The 24,092-nt window shown below is 45.7% G+C and overlaps 1 protein-coding gene across 2 annotated transcripts; it reads right to left on the reverse strand.

The window, feature by feature from the left end:
- Positions 1-1,013: 1,013 nt before the first annotated feature.
- DDX27 (DEAD-box helicase 27) lies at positions 1,014-19,306 on the reverse strand. 2 transcript variants are annotated; one of them, XM_011280747.4, is made up of 21 exons: positions 19,128-19,306; positions 17,028-17,174; positions 16,295-16,354; positions 15,875-16,040; positions 15,290-15,330; positions 15,077-15,163; positions 14,310-14,415; positions 12,668-12,841; positions 11,899-12,049; positions 9,238-9,337; positions 8,925-9,066; positions 7,902-8,055; positions 6,973-7,054; positions 6,696-6,873; positions 5,414-5,520; positions 5,093-5,195; positions 3,224-3,318; positions 3,006-3,129; positions 2,384-2,471; positions 1,303-1,377; positions 1,014-1,176 (listed from the first exon to the last, which is right to left on the reverse strand). In XM_011280747.4, exons 1-21 carry the CDS (start codon positions 19,218-19,220, stop codon positions 1,158-1,160), a joined length of 2,292 nt encoding a protein of 763 aa, XP_011279049.1. In that variant the 5' UTR covers positions 19,221-19,306; the 3' UTR covers positions 1,014-1,157. The 2 variants fall into 2 exon arrangements, with proteins under 2 accessions (XP_011279049.1, XP_011279048.1); XM_011280746.4 differs by having other exon boundaries at positions 16,295-16,357.
- Between the last annotated feature and the right edge of the window lie 4,786 nt (positions 19,307-24,092).

Consider the following 24,092-nt stretch of genomic DNA (forward strand, 5'->3'; position numbering starts at 1 on the left):
CATGTGTGCCATTATTTACTGGAATGAAACCCTCTGCTGGTGACTGTTAGGTGCAGCCTAAATGAATAGCTTCGAACACACTTTTAATCTCAAGGGTTTGTGCTACTGGTAACTATTAAAATTTTTGAGCTGGTGGTGGGGAGGTGTATACTCCTTGAAATTATATAGGACAGAGTACAAACATACAATTTTGTTAAGGGGGATCCCTTCACTCTCATTATCAAAGGAACCTATGATTGAGAAAGGATGAGAACCTCTGTTCTACAGGGTAAAAGCTGGTTTTTGCAGCAAAGAGCTAACTCATCCCTTCAGTCCCTTTGAGCTTCCATCTCTCCAGTAGCAATTCCACAGCACAGTCTGTCAGAGTATGGGTTCAGGTAGACCCTGGTTTCAAAAACCTGAATTCCCAACAGTGTAACTCTGGAAAGTTACTCCCTTGGCTTCTTTATCTGCAAAATGGGGCTAACTACCTCGCTCACAGGGTGTAGTGAATTTAAGGAGACCGTGCACCGTACACAGAACGTCTGGTACATGGCAGATGGTCACTAAATGATAGCTTTTAGGTCTTAGGACACATCAAGAGAACTTCTAGCAAGAACATCCTCCACAGCCATTCCTCTATAAGCATATAAGATGCATAGGAAGTATATGGGGTAGACTATATTGAGGGAAGAGACAGGAATAAAATCCACAATTCAGATCGGTTTATTCTCTCCCAAAATATACTCCCTCTGGGTGTGTGTGTGTGTGTGTGTAGTATATATTATATATACACACGTACACACATACATTTTTAACTTGTAATTTTTTTTTTTAAGTTTTATTTAATCTCTATACCCAACATAGGGCTCAAACTCCCAACCCCGAGATCAAGAGTCACATGCTCCCTCAGCTGAGCCAACCAGGTACTCCCCCATCTGGTATCTTTGTGTGAAAGTTAATCAGTAAGAAGTGAGCCTTGGCTGACTCACAAGGATGCTTAGGAAATAGCTCTACATATCACCACCACTCCCAACCTTTTTTTCTTTTTTAATGTACAAATGACACACTAAATTTTTTAAAGTTTTTTTTACAAATGGAGAAAAGAGACCAAGCCAGGATGACTTCCCATAAGGAAGGGATCTAAGGGCTGCCCCACGAACTCCAGGCCACCACAGCTACTTCCTCCTCTTGTACCTACAAAGAAAATGAGCAGAGTGAAGACTAGCTCCCAAAGACAGAAACAAGGTGGAGCTTTCCCATGAAAGGTTTGTTCTCCAATCCCAGTCATAACCTCTGGCCCTCCAAAACTGCAAATATTACCTGGATTTAGATTTAAAGTTTCCTCCTCGTCTTTGGTGGTGCAAGCCCAACTGTTTCCTTTCTTCAAAGGAGGGGCTGTGGGTTCAAGAAGGTAAGATGCTGAAATGGCTACTGGAAAGACAGATGATGTCCCAAAACCCCTACCGCCTGCTCCCACATGAGGCATCACTAATGCATCATTTTCAGGGCCTGAGGTTCTACACGTAGTGTTTTCCCCTGATTAAATATGGGACTGTGGAATTTAGGGCCCAGCTCCAAAAGAAAAAGACTCCTTTCTCATGCATATAAAACTAATTGGGACACCTGGGTGGCTCAATTGGTTAAGCCTCTGACTTCAGCTCAGGTCATGATCTCACAGTTTGTGGGTTCGAGCCTCGCGTCGGGCTCTGTGCTGACAGCTCAGAGCCTGGAGCTGTTTTGGATTCTGTGTCTCCCCCTCTCTCTGCCCCTCCCCTGCTCACACTCAGCACTCTGTCTCTCTCTCAAAAATTAAACATTTTTAAAAACTAAAATAAATATTTAAAAAACAAAACGAGCACTGGCTTGGCTCAGTCAGTTAAGCGTCCAACTCTTGGTTTGGGCTCAGGTCATGATCTCATGGTTCACGAGTTTGAGCCCCAGATCAGGCTTTGCGCTGACAGCGCAGAGCCTGCTTGGGATTCTCTCCCTCTCTCTGCCCCTCCCTTGCTCGCTTGCTCTCTCCCCCTCCAAATAAACTTAAAAAAAAATTTTTTTTTAGTTTTACAAAAATAAACTACTTGGGAAGCTTAATCTATCCCCATCCTGGGGTGGGGTGTGTATAACACATTCCTATGAGTAAAAAGGGATCCTCTGCTATTCTATTTCTGAACCAGAAATGTGCTGTTTCTCCTCCAAGGTAGGAGGGCCTTAATTCTTTCCTCCTATTCTCACTCTGGGATCCAGAGATGGGCTGTGGAGGGGGGAAGGTGTCAGACAAGAGCCCTTAAAATTAAGTATTATAAAGCTACAGGTATACGGGAATTGGGGAGCACAGAAGGAGGAAGAAGGTGTATAGCTTTAATCATAACATGAAGAACCCCATGATGACTTAAAACTCTACCCGGCTCGATACTGTTTCAAGGCCTTCTTGCTTGTGTTAGTAAGTTCTTCATCAAATACAGATTTCTTCAGCTGCTTTTGTTTCTTGGCTGTGCAGAGAAAGAACAGGTTACATATGTCCTCTTTGGCCTAAGCTCCCAAATCCAATCCTTAAGCTCAGGGTAATGGCTCCAAATTCAGTGAATGCTCTGGTCTGGTGATTTACTGACATGGAAACAAGACATCAATCAGGTCCCAGCAAAAAAGAGATGAGGAATTCAGAAGTGCCACATCTGAAGAACCACTCCAAAGGACGACTGCAGAATCCCAAAGTAAAAACCACTGAAATGTGAAATGGGCTGAAAGACTGACTTCACTTCTTTCTACCCTGACCCACTCCTCCAAGTAGCAGTTTGTAAGGACATAGGCTCCAGAGTCAGAAATGCCTGGGTTCAAATCCTAGCTGTCCCCACTAATCATGGGGTCACTTCCCCACTTGGGAACCCAAAACTGGACAGCTGTACACACTGGTGCACACTCATTACTCAAAAACTACAGGGTCTTATCATCCCTCCAATTTTCTCCCTGACCACAAGTACAAGTTTCAGGGAGAAGCCTCCTACCAGGCAGTCCCATCTGCCTACCGGGGACTCTTGCTGGCTCCTCTTCCGGCATCGCTCGGGCCCTCTTGGCTCTGCGATTCCTCTTGGCCAGCCGCTCAGCAAACATCTGTGCCTTAAGGATTTCAAACTGGGACCTTTCTTCTGCCTGGAAAGAAGGATGATGTGAGTATGCAACAGACCAGGAAGCCCTGACACATGCCACTGGGCCGGGACTCAACTCCGAAGGGAAAGCCACTCACTGTCATCTCCCCCTTTTTCTTGGCATCCTTCATAAACTTCTTCCTCTTCTTCTTTCCTCTTAAGGCCAAGTCAAACTCCTGCAGAGCCTTGGCAACTAGGTTGAGGAGACAACATGAGATTTCTGGTACTCTTTTGTATCTTTTTTTTTTTTTTTTAAAGCAATTTACTTTTTTTTTTTTTCCCTCTTAACGTTTATTTATTTTTGAGACAGAGAGAGACAGAACATGAACTGGGGAGGGTCAGAGAGAAAGGGGGAGACAGAATCTGAAACAGGCTCCAGGCTCTGAGCTGTCAGCACAGAGCCCGATGAGGGGCTCGAACTCACGGACCGTGAGATCATGACCTGAGCTGAAGTCGGACGCTCAACCGACTGAGCCACCCAGGTGCCCCTTTTGTATCTTTTTTTAAAGACGTGCACGTATTTTAAATTGGTATGTAAGAGTTCAAAAAGAAGCAGCAAAAAAAAAAAAAAAAATGAGAAGCAGCAAATCATGTCCTTTCCTGGTGGTTACCTCCACCAAGTGGTAATCTCACTAAATCACATGCTTATTGCACTATTCCTCAAGCCATTTGAGACATCATCTACCTCCTGTTATGAAAGATGATTTGGTTCACTTACAGTCCCAGACCTTTCCACAATATAACTATTTTTAACACAGAAACTTAACGTACACACACTCTAATTTTTTGTCCCATCAAATACAGGTGGTATTTCTTAAACTGCGGATACAACCTCTTAGCAGGGTAAGTTTGCAATCCCTAACAAAATAATAAATACACACACCCTCTGACCTAGTTTCACTTTCAGGGATTTATCCTGCAAATCAAATATACTTGCTTAATTGTGAAAGGGCATTTGTACAGTTATTCACTACATGTTTACAACAGCAAGAAATTATAAACAACCTCAGTGTCCCTCAACAGTAAACTAATTAAATTATAATCTACCCACGTGATGGAACACCGTGCACCCATTAAAAAAAAAGTTAACTAGGTACGTACCTGTATAAAATACAAGCTACAAAATTAAGTGGAAAAAGCAAGGCATATGGGGCACCTGGGTGGTTAAGTGTCAGTTGGTTAAGTGTTCTGACTCTTGGTTTCGGCTCAGGTCATGATTTCATAGTTCGTGGGTTTGAGCCCCGTGTCACGCTCTGTGCTGACAGCACACAGCCTGCTTGGGCTCTTTTTCTCCCTTTCTCTCTGCCCCTCCCCCACTCTCTCTCTCTCTTGTCAAAATACATAAAATGAAAGAAAGAAAGAAAAGAAAGGAACGAGAAAGAAAAGAAAAGAAACTATATCTTCCCGACCTACTTTTTTTAAATTGTGGCAAAAAGGACAGAACACAAAATCTGCCCTTTTATGCATTCTACATCTACAATTCAGTAGCACTAATTACATTCACAGTGTTGCACAACCATCACCGTGATGTTTCTGTAACTCTTTCATCATCCCAAATGAAAGCTCTGTAACCATTAATAATAACTCCCTCCCCACAACCCCTGGTAATCTCTATTCTACTTTCTGCATTTATGGATTTGCCTCTCTAGGTACCTCATATAAGCAGAATCACAGATATCTGTCCTTCTGCGTCTGGATCATTTCACTTGGCATGTATTCAAGGTTCACCCTTGCAGCACGTATCAGGTTGTACCACATACTATCGTTTTGTGTATCTGTTCATCTGCTGACAGACACAGGTTGCTTCTAACCCTTGGCTATTGTGAATCATGCTTTAATGGATACTGGCATAGAAGTATCCATTTGAGTCCCTGTTCTCAGTTCTTTTGGGAATAGACCTAGCAATAGCATTGCTGGGTTCCAGGATAATTCTGTGGTTAGCTTTTTGAGAGACCTCTCCAACATACTTTTTTCCTTCTTTCTCTCTTCCTTGGTCTGGAACCAACTCCTCTCAGGCTCGTGGTTCAGCACCTCTTTCCCCTTCTCCAGGAGCCGTTTTGCTGTGTTGATCTGTGGAAACAGCAAAAAGATGGCTGCCGTGAAACCTACATCTGAGGATACGTAACATGGCAGCTGCAAGAAGCCGCTGCCTGCAAATGTCTGGGGCTCCGATAACGTTTGGCAGACGCAGCACTTCGGAAGGGCAGAGCCGGCAGGGGCTGCGGGCTCTGCTCTGTGGTCGGCTTTCTGCACTGTACTGCGGGCCACAGCCCTCTACGCGGCCACACCTGGACTTCCGACTGCTGCAACTCTTTCTCCTCAGCCTCGAGCTGCAGAACCGCATACACGTCCTTCTCCATTTTCTCAATCTTGTCCCGGAACTTGAGGATGACATCTCAAGGGAAGGGAACAAAACAATTTTTTAGCTGAGGATAAGTACTGTGTAACTGATGAAAACAATATAAATGTGTATTTAGTGACGATAGAAAATGCGGATTTTTTACATGTTATTTCTCTGCTTAACAACACCCCCCTCCCCCGCCCCCCCCCCCCAAAGAGCCTGTTGCTCTTGGAATAATCCAAACTCCTAAGCGTGGCCCCTACCTACCTCTCTGAGCACCTATCTCCACCTTGCTCACTGTGCCCTGGGCCCTCTGGCTCTTCCTTCACTTTAATTTGCACACCAAGTCTGCTGCCTCAGAGGCTTTGCCCTGTTTTCCTCTGCTGGGCACACAGTCTCCAGAGCACTCACGGCTGCCCCGTTCTCCTGATTCAGGACTCAGTTCAAATGCCATCTGTTCAGAGGCCTTTCCTAAACAGCTTTCGAAAGTAGCATCTCTCCTCCTGTCATGCTAGATCACATCTATGATTTATTGTCTTTTTTCCACCAGAGTCTCAGCTGTTTTGCTTTCTGCTATATCCCTGATACCTAGAATAAACAGCACTAGGCACTTGGTAGTCCCAGGAACTGTTAGCTGACAGAATGAATGACGTGAAAATGAAAACGAGAGGAAAAAGACATCGTGAACGGAATAAAGGTCTCAAAGGATGTGGCCCAAATGCTAACGGTGAGCTCTTCCACTTACTGTTTTCTAATACTGAATATATATTATTTTTATAACTTTAAAAAACAATTTTTAGAAAGGATGTGCTTTATATGACCCCTACAGAGGAGAAGGAAAAGCATGAAAGAGATCTAAAACATAGAAGTGCTGCCCTCTGCCCCCCTGTGAAAGGAAGGAGGGTGATTAGTAGGGATTTTACCCCAAAATGAAGCCTTCTCTTCCCAAAAGATGGAAAATAACCTAACAGTGGGGCACTCAGGGCACAAGTCTGTCATTATTCCCTTTCACATAGAGAGAGACCAAAGCCCAGAGAGGCAAGGTGAGACCGGCCCAGGATCACTCAGGAAGGAAGGGGCAGGACTGGGATTCAAACCTGACTCCTGACCGCAAGGCACCTGCTCTCACCTATTACCCTCTACCCCCAGCTCTGTCCCACAGAGTCCGATCTAGGACCCTGCCCTGCCCACCCCAACCACCCTCAGCTGCTGCAGTGGTGCCTGCTCACCTTGGGGAAGTATCCGGGCCTTCACAGGGGCTTTGGCGGCTTTTACGATCTCCTTCAGCATCTTCCGCTCCTCTTCTCCCACCAGAGACACTGAGCGCCCAGCCCTGCCAGCCCGCGCCGTTCGCCCCACTCGGTGGACATAATGCTTGATGGTGTTGGGCATCGTGAAGTTGATTACCTGGAAGGTCAAAGTCAGACCTGGGAGTTGGAGGGAAAGGGGACACAAGGAGGCACAAAGACTCCCACCAAAAGTTCAAGGAAGATACGAGCTGCTCACCGTTTTGACCCCCTCGATGTCAAGTCCACGGGCTGCCACATCTGTGGCCACAAGGATGTCAATCTGTTCGTCCTTAAAGCGCCTGGAAATAGCCACAAACACATGTTCACTTGGATACTTAAGCCCAAAAACGCTTGCAGGAGCCTGAGCCAGCAGAGAGAACACCAATCCCTTTGGAGTCAAGCAGCAGAGTATAGATGGTCAGAGTGACCATCTGGACAAATCCTAAACGTCAGACCATCTAATACTTCACACAACACCTTAAACATCCCATAACACAGAACAAATGTAGTTTTGTTTATACCACCTTAAGCCCCAACTCTACAAATACGAAAGTCAGGAACCACAGAGCTAGATTATAGGAAGTAGCAGATGCAAATGTCTTCCGCGTTCAAAACAGCCTTTCTTTATAAAAATAACTTTCAGCTGCCTATGATCTATGGGGATAGGTGGAGAATTCTAAAGGTTTCTCCCTGCCTACCAGCATGACTCCATTCTATGAGAATTAAACAAGAAAACACATGGAAAAACAAAGGGCAAGGGCACAGCAAAGTAAATGATGAGGAAATGGTGGCTGGCTTTGATTCCAAATCTCATTCTATCAGACCCAGGTATGCCCACTGCTCTGGAAAACCTATAAAGAACAAGACACATGCTATGTCCTCCCAAATCAGAATTTCCTGCTGTGGCCCCCTAAGCAGTTCCCACACTCTATCCTAGGGCACGAGTGTCATCTGCGGGACTACAAGGAGTTCTGAATGTGTCTGAGACAACCTTACAGCAGTGAGACTAAAATCTTTGAAGTAGGGAGTTGTGCTATCTGCATTCCATGCTACTGCTCTAACGTAACGTCTGTGTGGGATTTCCCCCCTTTCAAATGAGAGCTCTCTCTGAAGGATGGAGGGGAGCCTCAGGCCCCCGAAGTTTACCGGAGGGCCTCCAGCCGCTGTGTCTGTGACAGGTTGCCATGGAGCTCGCCCACCTGCAGCCCCATGAGCCCCAGGAGGATGTGCATGCGGTGGGCCTGCTTCTTGGTCTGGGTGAACAGCATCACGTGGTCAGTGAAGGTTCTTGTCAACAGAGCTGGAGAGGAGAGAAGAGTGAGCTGGAAGCCACCTCCAATACATACTCCCCACTCCCTCACCTATGAAGTGGCTGCTGTGCCTGGCACTGGAGAAGACAGGCTCACGTTCCAGGGCAGAGAAGAGAAGCCAATTCCCAAGTGTGATAAATGCTGTGGGAGAGTGAAAGCAAGACAGGGAGGCAGCTTTAGGGCTGGCCTCTCTAAAGAGGTGATACTAGGCTGAATGACAAAGTACAAGATTTGGGGGAAGATTTCAGGCAGAGGAAAGAGCAAATGTAAAGGCCCCGAGGCAAGACAAACTTGGTTTCAACGAAAGCAGGAGAGCATGGCTGGGCATCATGAGCAAAGGCACCAAGGCTGAGGACTCCAGGCAGGCAGGGGCCAGGTCCCAGAGGGCCATACGGGACTTGCTAGGGAGTGTAGATTGTGGTCTAAGTGCGATGGGGAGACACCAGAGGGTTGTAAATAGGGAGGTAACGTGAGCAAATGTTCACTAGTAAATGATCACTTTAAATGATCAGCAGTGTGGAGAAAGGGTTACCAAGGAACAAGAGTGGGAGTAGGAGCCAAGTACAAGGCCACTGCCAACAATTCAGGCAAGAGAGGCAGTAGCTTGAACCAAGGGCCAGAGGGATGGTGGTGGGGGAAATAGCTATGTATTCAGCAGGACCGAAAGAGGACTGGACAGCAGGAAAGAGGTGAGGTGACAGAAAAAGGGGAGGACTGTGGCCCACGTGGCAGAGCAAATAAATAAACAAGTACCATGCAACAGGTCTGGGGATCCTGAGAGAGGAGGTGTCAGGAAAAACCCCACCGCTAGAGTGTGCCACCCACAAGGCCAAGGGAATCTGGCACCCTGGGCTTTCACCTGCCACGATGGCTTCCCGGTCCCCTTCCCGATTCGGCCGGATCCGGACAAACTCCTGCCTCAGGAAGGGGGCCACATCCGTGTTGCTGTTCACAAATATTCGGACGGGATTCTTCAAGGAGACAGAAGCCAGATCTTTTACCTGCCCAGCACAAAGACAGGAATGCTCACTGGCCTGCCAGGAGGCAGGGAGGTGGGGAGAGGAGGAGGCAGTGGAGGCAAGCCATGTTTGCCCCAGGCCCCCCGCTGCAGCCCAGGCAGGGTCCTCTGCACCCCTCCGTTCACCCCACCAAGCAGAATTCCTGAGGCCCACCTCGTCCGTCATAGTGGCTGAGAAAAGCATCGTCTGGCGGTGGTGGGAACACATCCGGATGATCTCCTTCATCTGTTCCTCAAAGTACTCGTCCAGCATCCTGATACGCAGGGAGAAGGAATCAAGAGAAATGGACTGAGCTTGCATCTGTTGCAGTGATGTTGTAACTGGTTACGTTGCAGGCTCATTTATTGACTTATGAATTAGTACTGTTGGTTTAGCCGTTCACCAAGATTCACTAAGAACTATCATCTGGCCACATTTGTTTTTATCTTTTTTTTTTTTTTTTGCAGAGCTATTTATAAGTTGCAGACATCACCACACCTTGACCCTAACTATCTCAGTGCACAATCCCTAAGGACCTTCTCCTACATAATCATAATGTCGTTATCACACCCAAAACGTTGAAGTGTTTGAGTAGTGTCTAAACTACAGTCCATATTGAAATATCCCTAACTATCTCCAAAATGTCATTTTATAGCTGTCTTTTTATGTTTTCAGTTCAGGAACCAAAGTTCCTACACTGCATTGGCTGTCATGTTTCTTTGGTCTCCCTTCATCCAGAAAAGTCTCCTCAAGCTTTTTCACATTCTGTCTTTGTCTGATTATTTCCCAGTGACCTGATTCAATAACTCATCGCTGCGAGAACGTGCAGGGATGCGGCTGTGCACCTCCCTCTCCATCTGGAGACAGACAGTCACTGACGTGAGTTTGATCACATGATTAAGGTGGGACCTGCCAGTTCTCTTCACTGTAAAGGAACCTTTTTCTTCTTGTAGATAATATTAATCAGTATAGGATTACATTAACTCCAATTTGTTCAACTGACCAAATCCTCTACAGTGTTTCTCCCTCCAGCTCAGGCTCCAGTCAAGGATCAGGTACCACATTTAGCTGTCATGGTCCTTGGTTGCCTTAATAAGACCCTTCCACAGCCTTTCTTGGTCTTCTGGGACATTAACATTTAAAAAAACTTTTTTAACATTTATTTATTTTGAGAGAGAGACACAGAGTGTGTGCACGCACGAGAGCAGGGGAGGGCGGGGGAAGGGGGGGAGGGAGGGGGGGAAGAGAGAGAGAGAGAGAGAGAGAGAGAGAGAATCCCAAGCAGGCACTGCACTGTCAGCACAGAGCCTACTGCAGGGCTCAAACTCATAAACTGCAAGATCATGACCTGAGCCAAAATCAAGACTCAGACGTTTTAACTGACTGAGCCACCCAGGCGCCTCTAGACATTAACACTTTTTAATACAATTCCCTTCCCCTTCAAAACCTAAATCCGATCATGTTCCCTTTGCTTAGAAAGATCTCCTTTACCTCCCTCAGGACTCAAGAATGGTTCATTTGCTCAGGGGGATTTAATCCATTATTCAATAAACACTTACCAAGCATCTGCTAGATACCAGACACAATCCTGGACGTAGAGCAACAAGCTCTTCACAAATATGTTCCAGGGGAGAGGAGGGACACAACCACCATGGAACCATTCGGGTGACAATGTAGGAGGTAGGAAAGGTGTAACGCCTCAGAGAATGGAAGACAGAAGTGTTAGAGGGGCCAGCAAAGGCTCTTCCAGTAAGTAACAGCTGGAACAGAAATCTGAGGAACTAAAGGTTCAGTCCAAGCTGAGAGGACAGCAAGTGCAGAAGCCCCTTCATGGGCTGGCAGGACTTCCCAATGGCTGCTTTGTGGGTGGACGATGAGGACACAGATGATGCGAAGAATTCTTCCCAGGACAACTGGAAGACAGGCCTGCCAAGCACTGAGGTGGGAAGAGAGAGGAAGGGGCATATGGGGTCAGAAGTTCAGTTCAGGACCTGCTTAGTTTGGAGATGCTTCAACTGGAGAGGAAACCTGAACAGGCGCCTCATTCCCCTGCCTCCACCTCAATCATTAGTCCGGTTCGTTGAGGTTCATTCTGTTTGGTCATGAAGGAAAGAGGTAAGCAGATGGGAGCCATATGAGAGAAAGGGAGGGAGGGAGAGAGGGGGGAGAGAGAGAGAGAGAGAGAGAGAGAGAGAGAGAGAGAGAGAGAGGGAGAAAGGAGGGAGGGAGGGGGTCCCCTATCTCAGTAACAGACTGTTGAATCCTCACCGTGCACCTGCCACTTCACCTGTATTACTCCTTGAATCCTCAACACCATGAGGAGGGTATTATTCTTAAAATTTTTTTTAATGTTTTTATTTATTCTTGAGAGAGAGAGAGAGAGAGAGAGAGAGAGAGAGAGAGAGAGAGAAACAGCATGAGCAGGGGAGGGGTAAAGAGGAGACAGAATCCAAAGCGAACTCCAGGCTCTGAGCTGTCAGCACAGAGCCCCACGAGGTTCTCAAACCCATGAACCGCGAGACCTTGACCTGAGCCGAAGTCGGACGCTCAACTGACTGAGGCACCCAGGCGCCCCTTGGTGGGTATTTATTCTTATCCCTCACTTATATTTCCAAATCTCAGGAAGTGGCAAAGCCAGAATCTGATCTATCCTCCCTCTTCACTGTCACATTATAGGGAGAGAAAAAAAGCAAAATAATCCAGGCTAATGAGGAAGAGGTCCAAATGTGAGCAGCTAAACTGGCATCGCACACATGGCTATGGCAAGATCCATGCAGAATAATGCGGTGGCCACAGGACCTCAGAGCACCTGGGGCCTCACCATTCCAGGTGTACCTGTCAGCCTCATCCAGGATGAGCACCTCGATACTGCTCAGGTGGAAGGAAGGGCAGTTGTGGAGGTGATCGATGAGCCGGCCTGGGGTGGCGATGAGGATGTCAGGTGCTGCCCTAAGAGCTGCTTCCTGAGACTTCACATCCAGGCCCCCTGCAGAGAAGAGCCCCCCCCCACAGGTGGTCAATTCAGTCAGTGGTTCATCGGTATTGACTGGGCCCTGCCACCTGCCATGTCTCATCCCAGATGCAGGGGAAAGAGCAGAGGACAAGACTGGCAAAGGCCCTGCTCGTGTGGATTTAAAAGACACTGGGAGAGGCAGATCATTACATTACAATCGTGCTAAGTGTGAAAAAAGATGATGACAGGAAGACACTTCAGGATAGGTGGATTCAAACACACAAGGACTGACAGAAGCAGCTGCTGTGAAAACTAATGCTTTCTACATTACCTCCGACTTCCCCCTGCACAGGGAAGGGAACTGTTAAAGAACAGTTATCACATAACATCATCAGACATATTCTGCCCCAAATATTTGATTCTTTATTCATACAAACCAAAAATTACATCCTAAATTGGTTTAGTACCAAGAAAATTTTTTTGCCCCAAATCTTGGAAGTTTCATTTTTTAAGGCTGGTTAAGTCTCAGTTAAGCGCCCCCCACTATCTACTTTGACAACACCTCGTCTGCTTTTTCAGTGGGTTTAATCGTAGGAAGGCTTTCCCACCCGCCACCACGTCACAGTCTCTCAGGGACAGCCAGACACTCACCCACAGCCAGGCAGGTGGTAATGTTGCAGAACTGAGCCAGCTGCTTGGTTACAGAGTGCACCTGGATGCCCAGTTCTCGGGTGGGGACCAGCACGAGCACGCGGGTGACAGGAGCCTGGCGGGGTTTGTAGATCAGACGCTCCAAGACAGGTAGGGCAAAAGCAGCAGTTTTACCTGCGGGAAAAGGTAGCAGCAAAGCAGTGAGGGGAGCTTTAGTCCCTTCCAGATTCAGGTATTCACCTGAGCCCAGAAAACCTACGTATCTGTTCAGGAGGAAATGAAGCAAATTTTTTTTTCATAAAGCTTTTTTTCTGGTTTTAAACCACAGCATCCATGTAAACAATCTGAGAAGTACAAAAACAAATATGAAAATAATAAAAATCACCCACAATTCAGCCAATCAGAGATAAAGCACCAATATAATGGTATCTATATTACCAATATTCTTCTGAATGGACAGAAATATAAAAAGACAAATTTAATGCAACAACACTATATATTCTGTTCAGTAATCCCCGTTTAAAAAAAGTACCGTGTTAACGGTGCCTGGCTGGCTCAGCTGGCAGAACATGCAGCCCTTGATCTCAGGATCGTGAGTTAAGAGACTCATGTTGGGGGTAGAGATTACTTAAAAAAATAAATAAATAAATGTATTTCCTGTTTCTTTAAATACGTTTATTTTAATGGTTGCATAATATTCTATCACATGACTATTTCTACTCTATAATTAACTGTACTGATATGAAACACCATGATGAACATGTTTTATAAAATCCTTACTCCCATTAGAGCAGCGACAAGAAGTCATGGTCACAGAGATACCCTAATAGGATATTCACAGGTCACAGATTTCAGGGGAGTCTGGTGAAGGTCATGTTATTTATACATAAGCCCCAGTCACAGGAGTGAAGATTTTATGAAAGGAGTGTTCATCACAACCTTGTATATTAGTGCAGTTAATTGCAGAGTAAAAATAGTTACATAATAGAATACCATGCAACCATTTTTTAAAAATGAAGAGTATTTTAAAAAATAAGAAAATGTAGGAGCGCCTGAGTGGCTCAGTCAATTAAGCACCAGACTCTTGATCTTGGCTCAGGTCATGATCTTGCAGTTCCTGGGGTCGAGACACGCATCGGGCTCTCACAGAGTGGAGCCTGCTTGGGATTCTTTCTCTCCCTGTCTCTCTCTATCCCTCCCCTGCTCTCACTCTCAAAATAAATAAATAAACATTTTTTAAAAATAAGAAAATATAATGTTGAGGGTTTTTTTTTAAGGAAATTAATAAACAGAATATACAGTGTTACTGCATTACAGTTTATATTTATATATATATTTTTAATATTTAGTCATTTTTGAGAGAGAATGTGAGCAGGGGAGGGGCAGAGAGAGAGAGAGAGAAGGGGCAGAGAGAGGGGAACAGAGGATCCAAAAAGCAGGCTCCTTGCTGACAGCAGTGAGCCCAACACGGGGCTCGAACTCATGAACCGTGAGATCATGACCTGAGCTGAAGTTGGACATTCAACCGACTGAGCCACCCAGGTGCCCCTATATTTGCATATTTAGCAAAGGTGGCCCTTGGGTAAATCAACATAGACCCTTGCTGCAGGTTGAACACCCTCCTTCTGCCTCTTCCTCTTACCTGTCCCAGTGGCTGCACAGGCACAGATATCCTTCCCCAACAGACCCACAGGTATGCATGCCTTCTGAATCGGGGTGGGCTGCTTGAAGCCCATGGCTGTAATGGCCTGAACAGAAAAGACAGGGTCACACAGGAGGGGGAGGAGGAGTCCCAACATGAAACAAGCAGGTGGTGACTGCTTCAATCCCTCCCATTCATTCCGCATTTATCAAGTGCCTACTGTGTGGGAGGCCTGTTCTAAGCATGGAGGACACAGCACTACACCAAAGAAATAAAAACCCCACCTTGGCAATCTTACAATCTGGTAGGAAAAAAAAGACCAGAAAGAAACACATGCCACATGGGGATAAATGCTATGGAGAAAACTACAGCAGACAAGGGGGTTTGGGAGGAGGACAATTTACAGTAGGATCAGGGAATGTCTCACTGAGCAAAGGACACTGAGTAGAACCCTGAAAGAGGTGAGGAGCACCCCAACAAGATTACTGAAAAAATCTTCCAGGCAGAGGGAGCAGGAAGTGTCAAGACCTTGAGAAGAAGACACCTAACCTTTCTGAGGGCCAGTGAGGAGGCCAAAGAGTGAGGAGACATATCAGAGGAGACCAGAAGGGGCAGAGCCTTACAAGCCAAAAGGGAACTTTTTGTTTAAGAGGCTTCTTTGGCAGTTGTGTGGACAACAGAATTCAGGGAGGCAAAGAGCCCAGTTTAGGGCCAGTTTATTGCCCAGTGACTGCAATAATCCCATGGTTGCCCAAAGAAGCCAATACCTTCAGAAGAGGGCGAGAAAGGTTCATGTCCTGGAAGGAGAGGTTTTCATCATACTGGGATGCATCTTCAAAAAATCCTCCTGCTTCCTACACCGGGAAATCAAAAGATGGACCAAGAATTCAGCAAAATGGGCCTGAGAAAACTAACTGGCCTCAAAAATCCAGTCAGGATGCAAAAATAAGCTGCACGCTGTTGTCCACGCTCATACGCACCTGTCCTTTCTTCTTCTTCCGCTCCTTTACTTTGAGTGTATCTGTGGAGAAAAACAGAGCTGACAATCAGGGCTTGTGCTTACTGAGCGTGTACAATCTGCTAGATGCGGTCCTAAGTGCTTTATGCGGACACCTCACTGAATCTACCCAACAGCCTGAGGGAGCTACTGTCGTTAGCCTCGGTTCACAGGTGAGGACACCAAGCAGCAAACCGGGCAAGTCCCAGAGACCACCGTGCTGTATTATCATATTTTAGCACTCGTTTCTGCAAGAAATAATTACAGAGCACCCTTTTCATGGCGGGGCCCATCTGAGGTGGGATGTGGGGGGCCTATCACCCCAAATAGGTCTGAATCTTAGAGGTGCCAGCAGCTGTGTGGGGCTGGGGCTGGGGAAAAGGGTACAGTCTGCCTGCAAAGTACGACAACCATAACAAAATCCCAAGAAAAAAGAGAAGCTAGAAGGAGTTTAACAAGGAGATCTTAAATGGAACTGTGTAGAAGAACATAGGAAATCCTACAGAGGAAAGGCAGACCCTTTCCAACTTCTTGTCCCCCGTTCTGACATCGCCTCTGTAGCATCCACCTGCTTTGGTGAGGATGTTCTCATCAGCTGATGAGTAATCAGTCTCTGAGTCTTCATCTTCTGGGCCTTCCTCATCCTTCCCTTCAAGGTCTTCCTGCTCCTCCAGTTCAGAGCCCTCCTTTGCTTCCTTCTCCTTCTCTGACTTCCCAGACTTGGCTTCTTTATCCTGGAAAAAATATTTTAATAAAGCAAGGCAACTACAAAACTTCAGGAAATCCAGAACCTCTGAAGAGCAATCTTATGCTCTCCAGCCTGGGCAGAACTCTATGTGGATTCTTAAGGAATATTAACCACAGACAAAGAGAAGCCTGTCTGCACCAGACATTCTCCAGTTCATACTTAAAGAAAAATGGTGGGGTTGTGTTGAGGGTAAAGCTCAGGGCTTAACTACACACAGAAGTACCTGCTCTGCTTTCTCACCTCTGTTTTCCTTTTCTTGCGAACTTTCTCAATCTTCTCATCTAATGTAGTAGCTGCCCTCTGCTGATAAAAATAGACGAAAAAGAAACACACATATGGGAAAGAGACAAAGCAAGATTTCTCTGAGGGTTGGGTCTCAAATGTTACTACAGAAAAGGCTTGTCTGTCCTTGGACAGATTAATCACAACAAGAACAACAACAAACATAACAGATAGTCAACTGTGAAAAATCCTGACCTGGAACCAAGAACATCTATATTTTAGAAGGTGTTTACTATTTACAACAATATAATTACCAAGAGAGGTCACATTTGTATCTGAATGCTACTTAGAAAAACCCTTCCCCATGCCAATCAGACAGAATTTATTTGTGATTTTTTCCCCCTTTTCAGTATGTTTTTAGAGAATGCCTTTCCTAATGAAGGAAATAAGATATTTCTGATACATTAAAAATAAGATATTTCTGATACACATTCTGATCATCTGTAGATCAATTCATGTGTTTGTAACTAGTCTGTAATACACCTATTTTGCAATATTTTACACGTTTGTTTTAGTCAAGACTATGGGTTATTTGTGATTGCTTCTCCCCACCCCACGTGTTTATTTCCAAGAGTTCCAGTGTCTGCTGAATGTAAGCAAGTGGCAAAAGGCAGTGAGGTCCAGGCTAGACTCCGAAACCTACTGTCCAACTCTACCAGGCCTGGAACTGCCTATCTCTGTCAGTTCTCACCTTCTTCTTGAGCTGGCTCATGACATCAGCCATGGCCCAGCTGCCATCGTATGCCCCCTCCTTCTCAGTGAAAACAAAGTCAGGGTTGAAATCGGCACTACGGTTCTTCTGCAAGGCTTTCTGCTTTCTGCCCAGTACAATGGGCCCCTGGGAAGAGGGAGAAACAGAGTGACTATGGTACTGAGGTGAAAGAGTATAGAACAGGAATCTACAATTGTGGCAGATTTTAACACAGCTCTCTCAGTAACTGATAGGTTAAGCAGACAAAAATTAAGTGTCTGTAGAAAACCTGAAGAGTACAATAAGCTTCTTTCCAGTGAACACGTAGAGAACACTGCACCCACCATTATAGAATGTGTATGCGGAACAAACATGGAATAGGTACAAAAACTGATCACATAGGAGGCTTTTAAGCAAATCTTCAAAGTTTCTTTTTTTTTTTAATTTTTTTTTTAACGTTTTTATTTATTTTTGAGACAGAGAGAGACAGAGCATGAACAGGGGAGGGCCAGCGAGAGGGAGACACAGAATCTGAAACAGGCTCCAGGCTCTGAGCTGTCAGCACAGAGCCCGACGTGGGGCTTGAACTCACGGACCGCGAGATCATGACCTGAGCCGAAGTCGGCCGCTTAACCGACTGAGCCACCCAGGCGCCCCGAAATCTTCAAAGTTTCAAAGAATCAATATTACACAGATTATTTTCTCTTGCTGCAATTCAATTAAGTTAGAAATCAGTAACAAGGGGCGCCTGAGTGGCTCAGTCAGTTGAGCGTCTGACTCTTGCTTTTGGCTCAGGTCATGACCCCATGGTCATTGTATCAAGCCCTACATCTGGCTCTGTGCCGAGCATGGAGCCTTCTTAAGATTCTCTCTCTCCCTCTGCCCCCTCCCCCACTCATGCTTTCTCTAAAATTAAAAAAAAAATTTTTTAATCAATAACAAAAAACCCATACATGTGAAAACTGGAAAGGAAGAAAGACTGGCTGAACTATGGCTTCCAAGAACTTAAAAGTGCTATGCTGACTTTTTTCCTTACTTGAGTTAAATAATTTCATGAGAACTCTCACGCTAAACTTTGTTAGTAGTAATGATTGCATATCATTTCTTGGATACTCAGTTTAACTATCGATAGCTGTATAGCACTTCATATATCAACTTTGGCGTCATCATTTTATGACAGTTTTACATTCAAGAAATAAAAAGATTCTAGCTGCTAAGCAGAGAACACCCTGGGGGAAGAGGGTGCAAGAGAGGTGGCAAGAAAAGAGCTGGAGATCAAATATGTTAGGATGCTAGGTCCCCAAGCACAAGGTCTCAGTAGCATGGACTACGGTGGGAGCAGTGTGGTCGGAGAAAGGGGGAGAAGCTTAAGAGATTCTTGAGCTAGCCTGCACAAGACTGGAGGGGGGTGAGGAGGAAGCTGTCAAGGTTGACACCCAGGTTTCTGGCTTGAGATGGAGCAGATTGGCAAGGTGAGAGAGACCAGAGTTCAACTTTGGTGCTGAATTTGTTGAGGCCCCGGGTCACTCAAGTGGAGGTGTCTGTAGGCAGATGAGGCCACCATGGGGCAAACACCCAGGCTGGATCTTTCAAGGGTGAGCATCTTTTTCATGACACGATTCCTCTTTTAACTGCCATAGTGCTTAAAGTCTGTAACCGTCCCACCCAACATGAGCTTCAGGAGAATGGTGTCCTTGCCCATCTTGTTCACTGCTGTGTCCCGAACGCTCAACACTAGGTGTAGCACACGTAAGTGTTCAATAAATACTGGCTTAATGAACGAATCCCTGATCAGGAATTAGGCCTGGGCTCGCCCCTGGGTCTCTACTACGCAGGGCGTGGATTCAACATGAGGTCAGTGATGGACACTGAGTTCACCAAGACGACACAGCACGCTGCCGGCACCGGAGCGGAGGTGATGAAAAGTTAGTGGCGAGCAAACTGAAGAAGATCTTGGGGCCCCCTTCCAGGGACACTGGCCGGTCTGGCAGGAGGCCGCCGAGGAGTTGAGGGCAGGGGCCTGAAGAAGCATGGAGAAAGGAAGCAGTGACAGAAATATGAATGCGCGCCGCAGCGCCCCGAACCCAGATAGGCTCATACCTCCTCCTCCTCGTCCGCGGAGTCAGACTCAGGCTCCACCGGCACCTCGTCATCTTCGCCTATGGTCCCGATTAAACCCAACTCTGCCAGCATGCTGCCGCAGCACCACTTCCGTAAACCAGCTCGCGCGCAGGCCGGCCCTTAACTTGCCCAAGACCTCCTCGTCGCCACTGCGCATGTGCCGACCTCACTTCCGCTTGGGGGCAGGCCCCGTGGCGCTCCCTTCCCCCATCGCGGAGTGCGCACGCGGCAATCTGGGAGGTAACTTGGGGTGACGGGTGTTGGGTGACGGGCTAGGCGGGGCTGGGCTTCGGTGAAGTCCTTTGTCTTGCTTGGTTCGCCGGTCGAAGTGTGCGCGGTGCGAGGTGGTGCGCCGGCCTAGCTCACTCTGTGCGTGTGTATTTACGGACAGTTGTGGAAGAATGTACAGTGAACTCTTAGCGGGGAATGCCACTGCCTACTAGAATTCATGTGTTTTTATTTTCCTCTTAGATTTTTTTCCACATTAACATTTATCTTCATAAAGAAAAAAAGTTAAAAAGAATAGCTAACACACAGTGCTAGCGGGGGAGGGGCAGGAGAGAGGGCGACACAGAATCTAAAGCAGGCCCCAGGATCTGAGCTGTCAGCACAGAGTCCGACTCAGGGCTGGAACCTGAGCTGAAGTCCGACTTAGCCACCCAGACACCCCAGATAGCTAACACATAGAAGTTACGGTGTGCCGAGAACTGATTAGAACTGATTACGGTACTTTTACGTGCATTAACTAATTTAGTCCTCATAGCAACCCTAGCAGAAGGTACCATTATTATCGACATTTTACACACGGGGAGAATGAGGCACAGAGAGGTCCCAAGGTCACAGAGCCAAGATTACAACCGAGGCAGTGGCTCCAGAGTCTGGGAAGTAGGTCCCAGAGCTTACCAGGAACTTTTCCTCCTTTTTGCGTGTGGAAATCCTACTGGTAAATGCAGCTCATTGATTGCCTGTTCACTGATTGCCTCCTCTAGGCAACTTGCCCTGCACATCTGCTGGAACCGGTACTTCTCCCAGACCACCTATCCTTGGTAGCTATTTGCTTCTTCCATATCAACACCAATTGTTGAGTTATCTTTTCCGTGTGTGTATGCGATTTTTACCATTAAAAAAAAACACTTTTAATGTTAATTTTTGAGAGAGAGAGAGAGAGAGCGTGCGCACGAGCAGGGCAGTTGGCCCAGAGAGAGGGAGAGGGAGACGCAAAATCCCAAGCAGGCTCCAGGCTCCGAGCTATCAGCACACGGCCCAATGTGGGGCTTGAACTCCACAAACTGAACTGGGAGATCATGACCTGAGCTCAAGTCCCACACTTAACCGTCTGAGCCACCCAGTCTCCCTGATTTTTACCACTTTTAAGTGTACAGTTCAGTGCTATATGTTTACAGAATTTTTTCATGAATGCAAATGAACACATTCTCCTCTCTGCCCAGTTCTTGATAACCTCTCACCTACTTTCTGTCTCTATGAATTTGCCTATTCTAGGTATTTCATGTAAGTTGAACTACACAATATTTATGCTTTTATGTCTGGCTTATTTCACTGAACGGTGTTTTCAGGGTTCATCCATGTGTTGTAGCAGGTGTCAGAACATCACCGTGGCTGATGTTCTGTTGCATGTATATACCACATTTTGTTTATTCATCAGCTGATGGGCACTTGGGTTGCTTCCACCTTTTGGCTATTGTGAATACTGCTTCAATGAACAGTGACATACAAGGGTATATTTGAGTCTCTGTTTTCATTTCTTTTGGGTATATATCTAAGAGTGAAATTGCTGGGTAATACGATAATTCTAATGTTTAGCTTTTTGAGGAAGCACTAGCACCACATTGTTATTTACCTATAGATCTTAATGGAAGGTCTACCTCTCATAAGCACATAGACATAAAGCTTTTTATACGGTTACATGGGCCTTTTTGGCCTCCTAAGTTCATGCACTCATCCGAAGTGAAATCCCTGTTCCAGGCAATGGACAGCAGAGGCTTGATCTGATTCACTTTCTGTCCACTTCTATTCACTTCTGCTGCCATCATCTCATTCAAGTCACCACCTTCTCTCAACTGGATATCTGCAACAGCAGACTGGTCTCCCTGATTCTACTCTTGCCTCTTTTCAGTCCATTCGGCACACAACAGAGAGATCTTTTACAAACCCAAACCATATTGCCTTGCTCCCCTGCTTGAACACTACATTACACTTAGAATAAAATCCTGATTCCTTTTGAGCAACATGATCTAGCTCTTGCCTAACCCATCTGCTTCTACTGTTACTTTCCCCCCTTGTTTCCTGTACTCCAGCCACGTTGCCCTTCCCATTACCCATATAAGCCAGTCTCATTCCCACTCGAGGACCTTTGTCTGACTATTCCCTCTGCCCAGAATGCTGTTCCCTTCAATTTGTGACTGCCTCATTCCCATCCTCAGATTTCAGCTCAGATAGAGAGTCCAATGACCACCCTGTATACCAGCAACACCCATCTTACAGTCGTGCCCTATCCCATCCTTCTTATTTCCCTCCTAGCACTTAGCACTCTTGGAGATCATTTTATTTGTTAACTTGGTGAACTTGTTTACAGTCTGTCTTATTAGATGTGAGCTCCAGCAGGGTGAGGGCCTTGTCTATCTTGTTCACTGCAGTATCTGTAGTGCTTAGTATAGTGCTTAGCACATAGTAGGCACTCAGTAAATGCCAGGTGAATAAACAAGTAGATGAGTGTCCTTATGTGTTTTTGAATCATTTTTAGATGTATATCAAGTCTGTATGCCAATGGTTGCTCAACTCAACTAGACCTTATATCAGCTCTGGCTCCTTCCTCATTACCTGAGGGGGGAACCATGTCCAACTCATCCTTGTACCTTGGAGCACTACTGCAAGTTCACCATCTGTAACAAAGGACCAACATTTTTAATGTCCAATCCAGGGGTGCCTGGCTGGTTCAGTGGTAGAGCGCGAGACTCTTGATCTCAGGGTTGTGAGTTTGAACTCCATGTTGAGTATGGAGATTACTTAAAAATAAAATCTTAAAGGGGTACCTGGGGGGCTCAGTTGGTTAACTGTCCGACTCTTGGTTTTGGCTCAGGTCATGATCTCATGGTTCATGACTTCAAGCCCCACATCAGGCTCTGTGCTGACAGTGCAGAGCCTGCTTGAGATTCTCTCCTCTCTCTGCCCCTATTGCTCTCTTGCTCTCTCTCTCTCTCTCTCAAAATTATAAGTAAACTTAAAAAAATAAATAAAATATTTAAAAAATAAGTAAAAATTAATTAAAAATTAATTAACAATCCATTGCAGACTTATGTGACATATAATGAAATTTTATATTTTATAGCAATGTCAGTTTGCTAGAAGACTTTCTAAAATCTTATTCTCAATTTCTGTACTTGTATTGTCCTGAGTAGGTAATAAACAGATTATAAATGGGCATCAGGTACAGTCCATATTTTGAGTCTTACTGTCGTAGAGCTCAGCACAACACATGGTAGATGTCAGTGTTTAGAGCGTTGACTCGAATTCTTAGAAACCCAAGACAACATCACACTGGATTAAAAGCAAAGATGGACATGGACTTTGTTTACTACAAAACATCAAATAATGCCAGTTGTAGAGCAGTGCTGTCCATTGGAGAACTTTCTTTCTTAATTAATTAATTAATTAATTAATTTAGAGAGTGAGAGAGAGCAGGGAAGGAGCAGAGAGAGGGAGACAGATGATCTGAAGTAGACTCAGAGGGCCCAATGCAGGGCTCAAACTCACGAACTGTGAGATCATGACCTGACCTGAGGTCAGACACTTAACCTACTGAGCCATCCAGGTTCGTTATTTCTTTTTCTTTCCTTCTTTCTTTCCTTCTTTCTTTCCTTCTTTCTTTCCTTCTTTCTTTCTTTCTTTCTTTTTCTTTCTTTCTTTCTTTCTCTCTCTCTCTCTCTCTCTCTCTCTCTCTCTCTCTCTCTCTTTCTTTCTTTCTTTCTTTCTTTCTTTCTTTCTTTCTTTCTGTAGGCTCCATGCCCAGCACAAAGCCCATATGAGGCTTGGACTCACTACTGTGAGATCAAGACCTGAACTGAGATCAAGAGTCACATGCTTAACCAACTGAGCCACCAGGCACCCAGGTCCACTGGAACATTCTGCAGCAATTAAAATGTCATATCTGTCCTTCCCAATATGGCAGCCACTAGCCAAATGTGGCTGTTGAGCACATTATAATGTAGCTAGTTAAGGAATGGAATTTTCCATTTTTATTTTAATTAAGTTAAATAGCTACTTGTGGCTAGAGGCAAATACTTTTGATAGTGCATCTGTGTCAAGTTATATCTTTCTCAAATGACTTTATTTTATTTATTTAGAGAGAGTGCACAGCTGGGGAGGGACAGAGAGAGGGAGAGAGAGAATCCCAAGCAGGCTCCTCAGTGTCCACACAGAGCCTGACATGGGGCTCAAATTCATGAACCATGAGATCATGACCTGAGCTGAAATCAGGAGTCGGAGGCTTAACCAACTAAGCCACCCAGGTGCCCCTCAGGTTATATCTCTGAAAACTCAGTCCTCTGTCTCCTTTAGAATCTGATATCCAATCAATTTCCAAGATCTATCTTATTCCACTGCCTAAATACTGGTCCAGTGAGACCTTCCCCCATTCTCCAGTTCAATGGATGACAACACCATTCAAGAAGTCTTACATACTTGATTTCTCCCTCTCCTTCAATATTCTCTCCAACCTCCCGTATCTTCATATCCTCTCAGTATTAATTCATCTTACAGCTCCCTTTACTTCTCCCCATCTCTACCATCGCCATTATCTCACCTGGATAGTAACCTCATAACCAACTTCCCTGCATCCAGTCTGGTTCACCATTCCCATCCCCACTGCTCTGCTGAAAATCCTTGAGTGACTTCCATTGTTTTTTAGGATAAAACAAACGTCCTCCT

This window comes from Felis catus, chromosome A3, assembly GCF_018350175.1.
Source record: "Felis catus isolate Fca126 chromosome A3, F.catus_Fca126_mat1.0, whole genome shotgun sequence".
Taxonomy (NCBI): Eukaryota; Metazoa; Chordata; class Mammalia; order Carnivora; family Felidae; genus Felis; species Felis catus.